Genomic DNA, 14590 nt, shown 5'->3' on the forward strand with positions numbered 1-14590 from the left:
TACCAGCGTGTTCTATTTTCAAATCTGGTCTGCAGTTCCTTCTTGTTGTATGCCACTGTTCCTTCAAAGGACGTCCCGTTGTCATTTTTACTTACAACAATCTAATTCATTGCCAGTCAAGGATTTAACTAGCAAGCAGCCAAGAATTGCTGCTGAGAGGAACAGTGTACAATTAAAATAAACAAAAGCAAAATACTATTTAAAATATGAAATAAAAACCAAAATCTGAAATACTCAGCCGGTCAGCTAGCATCAGTGGAGAGAGAGAGAGAGCAAATGCTTCAGGTCGATGACCTTTCATCAGAACTTGAATATGTTAAGATGAACAGCTTTTAATTAAATACAAAGGCAGGAAAAAGGAGGCGGATAGGAACAGAACAAAAGGAAAGGTCCCTAACAGGATGGAAGGAAAGAGTAAACGATAAAATAAATGATGATGCAAGGCAAAAGCAGATGGCAACGGGCCAAGTAAAGAAAAAGATGGGTCTGGAGGACGTGTAAATGGTTAGAATAGAATAGCAATATTCACTCAATTAAGTTCATTGTTGATAGAAATACAAACAAGGGCAGTGTTAGCATGCCCAACAAAACTCCAATGTTAACTCTATTTAAAGTATAGCTGGCAATAATTGTATTACTGTATGTTCCTGCACTGCCTTCTTTTCCATTTTAAGTACACCTTGAGGTTTAAATTTATTAATTTTCTAATTTATTTTAATTCCTGCCAGCTATTTCAAACACACTTGCGTCTCTAGCTGTTTATGACCCAATAATTAAATGCAGATCGAGAAGTTATCATCATGAAATGACAATGATAAACATCGCCTAAATGGAGATGGCACTTATCAGAAAACAACAACAGCAAAGAAAATTTTGCTTGTTAAAGAGCCATGTGTAAATTGGCATAGGACAAATCAGATTAGGGAGGTGAATGTGTGGCTCAAAGACTGGTGTGGGAGAAGTGGGTTCCAGTTCATGGAGCACTGGCACCAGTGCTGGGGAAAGTGGGATCTGTACCATTCGGTCGGTCTACACCTGAACTGTGCTGGGACTGATGTTCTTGCGAGCCGCATAACTAGAGAAGTAGAGAAAGTTTTAAACTAAATAGTAGGGGCAAGGGATCAAATTTGTGAAGATGTGGTAAACCAAAGAGCAGAGACAAGGCAAAAGAAAAAGGTATTATTACGGGAAATGAGAAACAGACCATGACGCGAAGGTATAGAGAGTACAAATCTAACAGTAAATCAACAGATGAAACTAGAGGTTTTAAAAAGAATAAAAGGATAAAACTAAAAGCTCTGTATCTGAATGCACATAGCATTCGAGACAAATCAGATGAACTGAGAGCGCACATAGAAATAAATAATTACGATTTGATAGACATTAAGAAGACATGACTGCAGGAGGGCATGGATTGAGACCTGAATATTGAAGGGTTCAGGATATTTAGGAAGGACAGGAAATGAGGAAAAGGTGGAGGGGTGGCTCTGTTAGTTAATGATTGTATTAGCACAATAGAGAGCATTGACCTAAGTTCAGGAAACCAGGATGTGGAAATGGATTGGGTAGAGATGAGAAATGGTAAAGGCAAAAAGTCACTTGCGGGAGTTGTCTACTGGCCACCTAACAGTAATCGCATGTTAGGGTTGAACATAAAGGAAGAAATAATTGGAGCTTATCAGAAAGGCACGGTAATAATCATGGGAGATTTAAATTTACATATAGACTGAAAAAAATCAGATGGGCAAAGTTAGCTTAGATGAGGAGCTCATAGAATGTTTTCAGGATGGTTTCTTAGAACAGCATGTTCCGGAGCCAACCAGAGAACAGCTATACTAGACCTGGTATTGTGCAATGAGATGGGAGTAATTAATGATCTCATAGTGAAGACACCCCTAGGTATAGCAGTGACCATATGATTAAATTTTACATTCAGTTTGAGGGAGAGAGGAGTGGGTCTGAAGCTAAGTTTTTAAACTTAAGTAAGGGCAATTATGAGGGTATGAAAGCTGAGCTAGCTAAAGTGAATTGACAAGTTAGGTTAAGGGATAGGTCAACAGAGATGCAGTGGCTAATATTTAAGGGGATATTTCAGATTGCACAGAATAGATACATTCCAACGAGTAAGAAAAAGTTCAAGGGACTGGCTTAACTAGAAGGGTTAAAGATAGTATCAAACTTAGAGAAAAAGCATATAATTGTGCAAAGTCAAGTGGCAGGTCAGGAGATTCGACAGAATATAAGGAACAGCAAAGAATGACTGAGAGGCTAAAAAAGAGGGAAAAATTAGAGTACAAGAGAAAGCTAGCCAGAAATATAAAAACAGTAAGAGTTTTTATAAATATTTTAAAAAGAAAAGTTAACAAAGCGAGCATTGGTCCTATAGAAAGTGAGTCTGGAGAATTGATAATAGAAAACAAGGAGATGACAGATGAATTGAACAGGTATTTTGCATCAGTTTTCTCTATAGAGGATACAAGTAACATCCCAAAAGCAGCTAAAAACCAGGAAACAGAAGTGGGGAAGGAAGTCAGGAAAATTACAGTTACCAGAGAAATGGTACTGAATAAATTGTTGGAGCTGCGGGCTGACAAGAGCCCAGGTCCTGACGGACTTCATCCTAGGGTCTTAAAAGAAGTGTCTAGTGAGATAGCTGATGCATTGGTTTTAATTTTCCAAAACTCCTTAGATTCGGGGAAGGTCCCATTAGATTGGAAGGCAGAAAATGTAACTCCATTATTCAAAGAGGGAGGGGGAGAAAGATAGCAGGAAACTACAGGCAAATTAGCTTAATACCCGTTATAGATAAAATGTTAGAGCCTATTATTAAAGAGGTTATAGCAGGACGCTTGGATAAACTCAGGGCTTTCAGACAGCATCAACATGGTTTGGTGAAAGGTAAATTGTGTTTAACCAACTTATTGGAGTTCTTTGAGGAAGTAACATGTGCTGTGGATAAAGGGGAACCAGTGGATGTACTGTACTTAGATTTCCAGAAGACATTTGATAAAGTGCCACATCAAAGGTTATTGCGGAAAATAAAACTCATGGTACAGGGGGTAACATATTGGCATGGATAGAAGATTGGCTGGCTAACAGGAAGCAAAGAGTAGGCATAAATGGGCCTTTTTCTGGTTGGCAAGATGTAACGAGTGGTGTGCCACAGGGATCAGTGCTGGGAGCTCAACTATTTACAATTTATATAAATGGCTTGGATAAAGGATTGAAAGAATGGTTGCCAAATTTGCTGATGACACAAAGATAGATAGGAAAATAAGTTGTGAAGAGGACATAAGGAGGCTACAAAAAGATAAGGTTAAGTGAGTGGGCAAAGATCTGGCAAATGGAGTATAATGTAGAAAAATGCATATTTGTCCATTTTGGCTGGAAGAACACAAGAGAAGCATATTATCTAAATGGTGAGAGTTGGCAGAGCTCTGAGGTGCAGAAGGGTTTGGGTGTCCTAGTGCACGAATCACAAAACGCTAGTATGTAGGTACAGCAAGTAATTAGGAAAGCTAATAGAATGTTATTATTTATTACAAGGGGAACTGATTACAAAAGTAGGGAGGTTATGCTTCAGTTGTATAGGGCACTAGTTTGGAGTACTGTGTATAGTATTGATCACCTCATTTAAGGAAGGAGGTAAATGCGTTGGAAGCAGTTCAGAGAAGGTTTACCTGACTAATACCCGGAATGGGTAGGTTGTCTTATGAGGAAAGGTTGGACAGACTAGTCTTGTATCCACTGGAGTTTAGGAGAGTAAGAGGTGACTTGATTGAAACATACAAGATCCTGAGAGATCTTGACAGGGTGGATGTGGAAAGGATCATGCCTCTTGTGGAAAAATCTATAACTAGGAGTCACTATTCAAAAATAAAAGGGTCACCCATTTAAAACAGAAATGAGGCAAAATTTTTTCACTCAGAAGGTCGAGAGTCTTTGGAACTCCTCCTGAAAAGGCGGTGGAAGCAAAGTCTTTGAATATTTTTAAGGCAAAGGTGGATAGATTCTTGGTAAGCAAGGGGGTGATAGTTAATTGGGGTAGGTGGAAAGCAGATTTCAGGTTATCAGATGAGCCATGATCTTATTAAATGATATAGCAGGCTTGAGGGGCTGAATGGCCTACTCCTGCTCCTTGTTCCTATGTTCATATGTTTGTAAAGAGACCTAGAGCACCACACTCTTTTAGTGACAGTGCATCAGAGTTATTGGGCGGAATTTTAAGGCCCCACCCACTGGCGGGATTTTCTGGTCCAACCGAAGTCAATGGCCTCTTGAACGGCTCGCTACATTTCATGGCTACGACAAGGCCATAAAATTCCACCCCTTGTTTCCATACACTGTGAAGTGACAGTACCTGCTTCTCAATAGAATCGGCATCTTCAGTTGAACTGCAAAACCCCACGAAAATGATCTGCAGAACCACAGAAAGGATTATTTAGGCGAATGCCTCTCAGCATGGAATATCTAAGACACTTATGAAATGTTTGTTATGAGTAACACACAAGTGATTTAGAAAGGAGAAAAATAAAGCATCCAAGTTGCAAGCTGCAGGAGAAAGATTACAAACTTGCATTGCCTGGTCATTTACAGTAATCGACATAGCTTGCAACGTCCATGACTCAGTGGCAGCATCACCACCACCTCTATGTCAGAAGCTTGTGGGTTCAAGCCTCACACCAGAGGCCTGAGCACGAAATCCAAGTTGTACTGAGTGAGTGTTGCACTGTTAAAAGTGCCATCTTTATTTGCCTGTTCAAACGAGAGCAAAAGATCCCATTGTACAATGCCCAAAGGAGCAGGCAAATTCTCCAGGCTCCTGGCTAATACTTACCGCTCAACAAACACTACTAACCCTAGATTATTTCATCACTTATCCCAATGCCATTTATGAGAACTTGCTGCATGCAAGTTGGCCGTTATGATTCTCTACCTCTCAATTACTTTAAAAATAATTCAATAGCTGAAACACCCTGAGGCCATAACATATAAACACAAGCACATTCTTTCATAACTTCAAGCTAACTCCTGGATTCAGCAAGTAGTTCATACAGAATTGTGAACTTTAGCAGCCTCTGCTGGTAATCCTCTGTCATTGTGAATAAGTGAGATTCAGCTGTCCCTTGGTATGGTTATTTTACTAGCAGATCTGCATTTCATTCCACTTCCGACTTTTAATAGTAGCACCTCAAAGGGATATAACTTGCTAAGAATAAAATTCCCTTGTATAATTAAACATTTTGTATTATCACATTCTTCCAATTAACTGACTTTTGCTTTCATTACTCAATCCTCAGCAAGTCACCTTATCTTCCTGTCTAATAAGTCAGAAACGGTGCTGAATCCAATGGAGAGTCTTCGCCTTTTAAAATTCAATCCTCCTAGCTGCACACAAAGCCTACATGTGAGGTCAGAGGTCAGAACACTTCAGCTCCAAGGAATTGGGATCAACATTGGGCAGGAACATTTGACTTTACAAGCCTGGTATTGTTCGAGAGAATCTGTTCCAGACCACAGCCAAGGACAATACATCTTCCTTGTGGATCCAGCCAGGGTGACAAGATGGATCCAATTTCAATTTGTTTTTTGTTGCATTTCTAGCTCACCTTGGAGGTTCTCTGGCTACAATCAGTTTGTTATGAAAAGTGAGGGACAGTGACAGAAAATACATGTCTGCTGACAGAACAAAAACAGATTTACCTGGAAAAACTCAGCAGGTCTGGTAGCATCGGTGGAAAAGAAAAGAGTTTACATTTCGAGTCCACATGACACTTCAACAGAACTGAGTGTAGTTAGGAGAGGGGTGAAATATAAGCTGGTTTAAGGTGGGGGGGCGGTGGGGAGAGAAGTTGAGGCTGGGGTGGTTGTAGGGACAAGCAAGCAGTGATAAGAGCAGATAATCAAAAGATGTCACAGACAAAAGGATCAAAGAGGTGTTGAAGGTGGTGATATTATCTAAGAAAAGTGCTAATTAAGAATGGATGGCAGGACACTCAAGGTACAGCTCTAGTGGGGTGGGGTGAAAAGACTGACAAGGTATTAGTTGTAGATTTAAAAATAATGGAAATAGGTGGGAAAAGAAAAATCTATATAAATTATTGAAAAAAACAAAAGGGAGGGGGAAGAAACGGGGTGGGGATGGGGGGAGGGAGTTTAAGATCTAAAGTTGTTGAATTCAATATTCAGCCCGGAAGGCTGTAAAGTACCTAGTCGGAAGATGAGGCGCTGTTCCTCCAGTTTGCGTTGGGCTTCACTGGAACAATGCAGCAAGCCAAGGACAGACATGTGGGCAAGAGAGCAGGGTGGAGTGTTAAAATGGCAAGCGACAGGGAGGTTTGGGTCTTTCTTTGCGGTCTCCTCTACATTGGAGAGACCAAATGCAAACTGGGCGACCGCTTTGCAGAACACCTGCAGTCTGTCCGCAAGAAAGACCCAAACCTCCCTGTCGCTTGCCATTTTAACACTCCACCCTGCTCTCTTGCCCACATGTCTGTCCTTGGCTTGCTGCATTGTTCCAGTAAAGCCCAACGCAAACTGGAGGAACAGCACCTCATCTTCCGACTAGGTACTTTACAGCCTTCCGGGCTGAATATTGAATTCAACAACTTTAGATCTTAAACTCCCTCCCCCCATCCCCACCCCGTTTCTCCCCCCTCCCTTTTGTTTTTTTCAATAATTTATATAGATTTTTCTTTTCCCACTTATTTCCATTATTTTTAAATCTACAACTAATACCTTGTCAGTCTTTCCACCCCACCCCCACTAGAGCTGTACCTTGAGTGTCCTGCCATCCATTCTTAATTAGCACTTTTCTTAGATAATATCACCACCTTCAACACCTCTTTGATCCTTTTGTCTGTGACATCTTTTGATTATCTGCTCCTATCACTGCTTGCTTGTCCCTACAACCACCCCACCCTCAACTTCTCTCCCCCCGCCCCCCACCTTAAACCAGTTTATATTTCACCCCTCTCATAACTACACTCAGTTCTGTTGAAGGGTCATGTGGACTCGAAACGTCGACTCTTTTCTTCTCCACCGATGCTGCCAGACCTGCTGAGTTTTTCCAGGTAATTCTGTTTTTGTTTTGGATTTCCAGCATCCGCAGTAGTTTTTTGTTTTTATGTCTGCTGACAGTTCCAAGGTGAACTTATGACTTTAAAAAAAAATCCCAGGTTAGCATCCAAATGTCCAGATCATGCCATGTCCTTCCATTTTGTGAAAGAAAAATTCAGTCTTGAGAGGTATGATTCTAACACCATCATAAGGTCAGAAGTGGGGATGTTCGCTGATGATTGCACAATGTTCAGCACCATTCACAGCTGCTCAGATACTGAAGCAGTCCATGTCCAAAGGCAGCAAGACCTGGACAACATTCAGGCTTGGGCTGGGAAGTGGCAAATAGCATTTGCGCCACACAAGTGCCAGTCAATGACCACACCTAACAAGAGAGGTTCTAATCAGTGTCCCTTGACATTCAATGGTATTACCATTGCTGATTCCCCCACTATCAACTCCCTGGGGGTCACCATTGACCAGAAGCTGAACTGGACCAGCCATATAAATACTGTGGTTCCAAGACACCATCCAGGACAAAGCAGTCTGCTTGATTGGCACCACGTCCACAAACATTCACTCCCTCCACCACCGATGCACAGTAGCAGCAGTGTGTACCATCTACAAGATGCACTGCAGGAATTCACCAAGGCTCCTTGGACAGCACCTTCCAAACCCACAACCACTACCACCTGGAACGACAAGGGCAGCAGACACATTGGAACACCACCACCTGGAAGTTCCTCTCCAAGTCACTCACTATCCTAACTAGGAAATATATCGTCGTTCCTTCACTATCGCTGGATCAAAATCCTGGAACTCCCTTCTTAACAGTACTGTGGGTGTACCAACACCACATGGACTACAGCTGTTCAAGAAGGCAGCTCATCACCACCTTCTCAAGGGCAATTGTTGGGAGGAGTTTAAATTAATTTGGCAGGGGAAGGGGACACAATGTTAGTAGAATAGGGACACATCATAATACAGTAAAACAATCAAGTCAGAGGGAGTACAGCTGCATTAAGTTTCAAGGGAGTAAGGCAAGGCTGGATGGCCTCTACTTTAATGCCAGGAGTATTACAGGTAAAATGGATGAGTTAAGGGTGAGGATTGACACGTGGAATTGTGATATAGTAGCCATCACTGAGATGTGGTTGAGGGAGGGGCAGGATTGGCAGCTCAACATTCCGGGATATAGAATCTTCAGGCGAGACGGGAGGGGGGTAAAAGAGGAGGAGGCATTGTATTATTAGTTAAGGAGTCAGTTACTGCAGTAAGGAGAGATGATATCTTGGAGGGGGCATCGAATGAAGCTTTGTGGGTAGAGCTTAGGAAAAGAAAAGGGGCAGCCACATTGTTAGGTGTTTATTTCAGACCCCCAGATAGTCAGCGGGAAATTGAGGAGCAAATAAGTGCACAATTTACAGAGGTGTGTAAAAACAATAACAATAGGGTAATTATATTAGGTGATTTCAACATTCCCAACATTAATCGGGATAGACATAGTGTTAAGGGCTTGGATGGAGTGGATTTCTTGAAATGTGTACAGGAGAACTTTTTAGATCAATATGTAGAGGGTCCAACAAGGGACAGTGCAGTGCTGGACCTAATTCTGGGGAATGAAGTCGGAGGCTGAGGTGGTGGTGGGCGAGCATTTTAGTGATAGCGACCACAACATGGTACAGTTTAAGTTTGTTATGGACAAAGAAATAGACAAGTTGCAAAAAAATGTTTTGGATTGCGGGGGTGGGGGGGGGGCTGGATTTTAGTAAAATAAGGCAGGATCTGGCCAAGGTAGACTGGGAACAGCTACTTGTGGCTAAATCTACAGGGGAGCAGTGGGGGGCATTCAAAAGGAAATGGGGAGGGTACAGGCTCAACATGTTCCCTCTAGGGTGATAGGAAGGAGCAACAAGCCTAGAGAACCATGTATGACCAGAGATATTCAGGTTATGATGAGAAGGAAAAGAGAGGCTTTTAGCAGGTTCAAGGGAAGCAAACCAGCGGAGGCATTAGTGGAGTACAGTAAGTGCAGGGTGGAGCTAAAGAAAGCAATTAGGAGAACAAAGAGGGGATATGAGAAAGCTCTGGCTGGTAAAAGTAGGGAAAATCCCAAGATATTCTATAAGTATATCAATGGGAAGAGGATAACCAGGGAAAGAGTAGGGCCCAAAAGGGACAATCTATGGGTGGAGCCAGAGGACATCGGTAGAGTGTTGAATGAATACTTCACATCCGTCTTCACCCAAGAGAATGAGGATGAAGGTATCGAACTCAGAGAGAGAGAGACTGCGAGGTTCTTAAGAAAATTGATATAGGGAGTGGCAAGGTATTGGAGGAATTGGCAGGCTTAAAAGTAGACAAATCTCCAGGTCCGAATGATTTGTGTCCCAGACTGCTGAGGGAGGCAAGGGAGGAGATCGCAGGGCCTCTGACCCAAATTTTTTATTCCTCTCTGGCCACGGGGGAGCTGCCAGAGGACTAGAGAACAGCTAATGTGGTTCCGCTATTTAAGAAGGGTTGTAGAGATAAGCCAGGGAACGACAGGCCAGTGAGTCTCACGTCAATGGTAGGGAAACTATTGGAGAAAGTTCTGAAGGAGAGAATCTATCTCCACTTGGAGAGGCAAGGTTTGATCAGGGATAGTCAGCATGGCTTTGTCAGAGGGAGGTCATGCCTAATAAATTTGATTGAATTTTTTGAGGAGGTGACCAGATGTGTAGATGAGGGTAATGCAGTTGATGTAGTCTATATGGATTTCAGCAAAGTCTTTGGCAAGGTCCCACATGGGAGACTTATAAAGAAGGCACATGGGATACAGGGTAATTTGATAAGGTGGATTCAAAATTGGCTTAGTTGTAGGAGACAGAGGGTGATGACAGAAGGATGCTTTAGTGACTGGAAGCCAGTGTCCAGTGGCGTATCACAGGGATCTGTGCTGGGTCCCCTATTATTTGTCATTTATATAAACAACATAGGTGACTATGTGGGGGGTAGGATTAGTAAGTTTGCGGATAACACAAAGATTGGCCGGGTGATTAACAGTGAGGTTGAGTGTCTTAGGCTACAGGAAGATATGGACAGGATGGTCAAATGGGCAGATAAGTGGCAGATGGAATTTAACCCTGAAAATTGTGAGGTGATACAATTTGGAAGGAGTAATTTGACAAGGAAATATTCAATGAATGGCATGACACTAGGAAGTTCTGAGGAACAAAGGGACCTTGGCGTGTGTGTCCATAGATCTCTGAAGGCGGAGGGGCATGTTAGTGGGGTGGTGAAAAAGGCATATGGGACACTTGCCTTTATCAATGGAGGCATAGATTACAAAAGTAGGGAGGTCATGTTGGAGTTGTATAGAACGTTGGTGAAGCCACAGTTGGGGTAGTGTATGTACAGTTCTGGTCGCCACATTATAGGAAGGGTGCGATTGCACTGGAGGGGGTGCAGAGGAGATTCACCAGGATGTTGCCTGGGATGAAACATTTAAGTTATGAAGAGAGGTTGGATAGACTTGGGTTATTTTCGTTGGAGCAGAGAGGACTGAGGGGCGACTTGGTTGAGGTGTACAAGATTACGAGAGGCATGGGCAAGGAGCAGCTGTTCCCCTTAGTTGAAGGGTCAGTCACGAGGGGACATAAGTTCAAGGTGAGGGGCAGGAGGTTTATGGGGGATGTGAGGAAAAACTTTTTTACCCAGAGGGTGGTGACGGTCTGGAATGCACTGCCTGGCAGGGTGGTGGAGTTGGGTTGCCTCACATCCTTTAAAAAGTACCTGAATGAGCACTTGGCACATCATAACATTCAAGGCTATGGGCCAAGTGCTGGTAGGTCAAGTGTTTCTCACGTGTCAGTGCAGACTCGATGGGCCGAAGGGCCTCTTTTGCACTGTGTGATTCTGTGAATTAGGGATGGACAATAAATGTTGGCCCAGCCAGCAAAGCCGATACGCCGTGAATAAAAAAAAAAGTGCAGGTCAGAAGCCAGGAATCCTGTGGCGAGTAACTCACCGCCTGACTCCCCAAAGCCTGGCCATCATCTATAAGGCTCAAGTCAGGTGTGTGGTAGAGAAGCTTGACACCATCCAGGTCAAAGCAGCCTGCTTGAGTGACACCTCATCCACTGACATTCATTCCCTCAACCACTGACACACAGTGGTAGCAGTGCGTACCATCTACAAGATGCACTGCAGGAGCTCACCACGGCTCCTTAGACTGCACCTTCCAAACACGTGTCATCGAGAAGGACATGGGCAGCAGATAGACGGGAACACCACCATCTGGAAGTTCCCCTCCAAGCCACTTACCATCCTGACTTGGAAATATATCACTGTTCATTCACTGTCGCTGGGTAAAAATCCTGGAACTCTCTTCCTAACAGCACGGTAGGTGTCCCTACACCACATGGACTGCAGCGGTTCAAGAAGGCAGCTCATCATCACCTTCTCAAGGGCAATTAGGGATGGGCAATAAATGCTGACCTAGCCAGCGAAGCCCACATCCCGTGAATGAATAAAAAAAAGAAACAGCATTTCTGTCTAGCGAGCCTGGCAAAAACAGCAATGACACAAGAACCTCTCTCACCAACAAAGCTTAGAGTCAGAAGCATGATCAAACCATCTTATGGTCAGTAGTGCATGGATGACAGACTGTTGGCTTAGGTTTTGGGATCCAAAAGCGGAATTATTAAAGAAAATATTGAAGTCCTGGATTATGATCAAAGCTGCAGCTTAATTTAAGGGATTTAGACAATGGCAAATAGCATTGCCCCATCAGAACATGCCAAAACTGACACTTCTTGGATGGAACTTTGAGGATCTATTAACTTGTCTTATGTAGAATTTGAGGCTTGACCTTAGAAAAGGGTTTGACAATACAATTTATGATATCCAAAGGTGAACTCTCAGTCCACATCACTCCACCAGTGGCCAGCTCATTCAAGTCTGACAACAGCAGCCAGAGCCAAAGGAGTCACAAGAAGTCAAAAGCAGGATGAGGTCAATTCAGGGCAGGAAAGCAAGCCATAAAGAGTTTAATGAATTGAAGGCACAAGCTATCTAAAGACGCACAGAGCAAACATACGCTTTCCCGTTAACTGAGCCAGGAAGAGAAGCAAAGAGCAAGGAAGGTGGCCGCAGATTGTGACACACTGTAAGTTTCCAGAAGGAATTCTACCATCAAAGTCATGGAGTTGAGTTTACAAAGCTATAGAATAACCTCACACAATGAACTACTGGTTACAACTAAATAATTCAGCTGTTAACAAGTCAGTAACAAGTCAAATTATATCTTGCCCGTAACATTCATGGTCTATTACCTCTGGTGTCCCCAAAGATTTATCTACCTGCCATCTAACCTTTCTCCAATTTCTCATCTATATGCTGCCACTCGGCAACATCATCCAAGAATTTGTCTGGTTTTCTGAGTACGTAAAAGACACCCAACTCTGCCTCAGGCCCAGCTCTCTCGACCCCTCCACTGCCTCTAAATTGGCAGACTAGCCGACATCCAATCCTGAATCAATCCCAAAATTTTCTCTAACTAAATATTGGGAAAACCAAAATCACTGCCTTCAGATCCCGCCACAAACCTAGCCACTGTCTCCATCCCTCTTCCTGCCAATGGTCTCACATTAAATCAGGCCACTGGCAATCTTGATGTCATATTTGACCCTACAATGAACTGACTACACATCCTCACCATCATTAAGACTGCCTCCTTCCATCTCTGTCCACCCAACTTCATCCTGCCTCAGCTCATCTGCTGCTGTAACCCTCGTGCCTTGTTACCTCTAGGCCTCACTTTTTCAATGCTCTCCTGGCAGTCTTCCCATCTTCCACGCTATACAGGCCTGAATCTTCTGGTCGGCATGCAGGGGCAGACCCCGCTCACCGACGTGTAAAATGATGCGTGGTGACGTCGGCATTCTGATCCTCAGTTCGGCAGACAAGCAGCAGAGTCGGCTGCGCACCCGCCAAACTGTCAAAGGCCTATTAAGGTCATTAATTAACTAATTTAGGTCAATTGACTAACCTTAAGGTTGGTGGGCAGGCGAAGAGCCAAGGCAGCCTTCGCCTTTATCATGAAACCTCATCCACGGGATTATAAATCAAATAAAATTTATTAAAATCCATTGACACGTCCCAGCTCATGTGACACTCTCACATGAGGGGACATGTCTGAATAATTTTTTCTATTTTTTTTTGAAGTTTTAATAATGAAAATAATCTCCCTGAGGCAGCTCCGTGCCTCAGGGAGATTTCTGTGCTCTTTCGCGCGCTTGCACAAAAGAGTGCAGGCCCTGTCTCTCCCTCTTCCCCCTGCACACTTCCAGATGCGCGTCACACAAAATGAGGGCGTGCAGCCGATTGCCACCGGTGATCAGCTGCGTGCCCGCCCACGTCCACTCCTGCCCTGCCCGCACGACAGGGAGAAATTTCTCCCCATAAACTTAACTTCATCCAAAACTCTGTTGTTTGTATCCAACCTCGCACCAAGTCCTGTTAATTCATCACCCTCGTGCTTGCTGACTTCAACTGGCTCCCAGTTAAAAAAAATGCTTCGACTTAAACACTCTCATTATTGTTTTGAAATCCCTCCATAGCCTCACCTCTCCACATCTCTATACTTCCTCCTGTCCACAGCCGAGATCTCTGTGCTGCTCTAATTCTCGCCTCATGGTCAGTACCCATTTTAATTGCTCCACCACTGGCGACTGTGACATCAGTTACCCAGGCCCCAAGCTCTGAAATTCCCTCCCTAAATTTCCACTCCTTCTACCTCTCTCTTTTTCTTTAAGATGCTCCTTGGCTTTATTAATAGGGGCATAGGGTACAAGAGCAGGGAGGTTATGCTGTATTTATATAAGACACTCGATATACCGCAGCTGGAGTATTGTCACAGTTCTGGGTGCCACACTATGGGAAGGATGTAAACATATTAGACAGAGTGCAGAAGAGGTTTATGAGAATGGTTCCAGGGATGAGAAACTTCAGCCAAGAGGATAGATTGCAGAGTTTAGGACTGTTCTCCTTGGAGAGAAGGCAGCTAAGAGGAAATTTGATAGACACGTTCAAAATCATGAAGGGGATGGACAAAGTAGATAGGGAGAAGCTGTTCCCGCTCGTAAAAGGATCAAGAACGAGAGGGCACAGATTTAAAGTGATTTGCAAAAGAAGCAAATGTGACATGAGAAAAAACTTTTGCACACAACAAGCGGTTCTGGTCTGGAATGCACTGCCTGGAAGTGTGTTGGAGGCAGGTTCAATCAATGCATTCAAAAGGGCATTAGATGATTATTTGAACATAAACAATGTGCAGGATTACAGGGAAAAGGCAGGGCAATTGCACTAGGTCATAATGCGCATTTGGCGAGCCAGTGCAGACACAATGGGTCGAATGGCCTCCTCCTGTGCCGTTGTGATTCTGTGAAAAGCTCTCTCTTTGACCAAGCTTTTGGTCGCGTCTGTTAATATCTTCTTTCATGGCTCCTTGTCAAAGTTTGTTTGATAATGCCCTATATTAAGGGGGCTA

The 14590-nt window shown here is 43.4% G+C and overlaps 1 protein-coding gene across 1 annotated transcript in view; it reads right to left on the reverse strand.

The window, feature by feature from the left end:
• akap11 (A kinase (PRKA) anchor protein 11) overlaps positions 1-14590 on the reverse strand; it is a 118177-nt gene that overhangs the window by 66553 nt on the left and 37034 nt on the right. Inside the window, 1 exon segment of the mRNA XM_078560612.1 lies at positions 4361-4417. Within this exon segment, the coding sequence (XP_078416738.1) occupies positions 4361-4417 (57 nt within the window).

The sequence above is a fragment of the Cetorhinus maximus genome, chromosome 16 (assembly GCF_964194155.1).
Source record: "Cetorhinus maximus chromosome 16, sCetMax3.hap1.1, whole genome shotgun sequence".
NCBI lineage: Eukaryota > Metazoa > Chordata > Chondrichthyes > Lamniformes > Cetorhinidae > Cetorhinus > Cetorhinus maximus.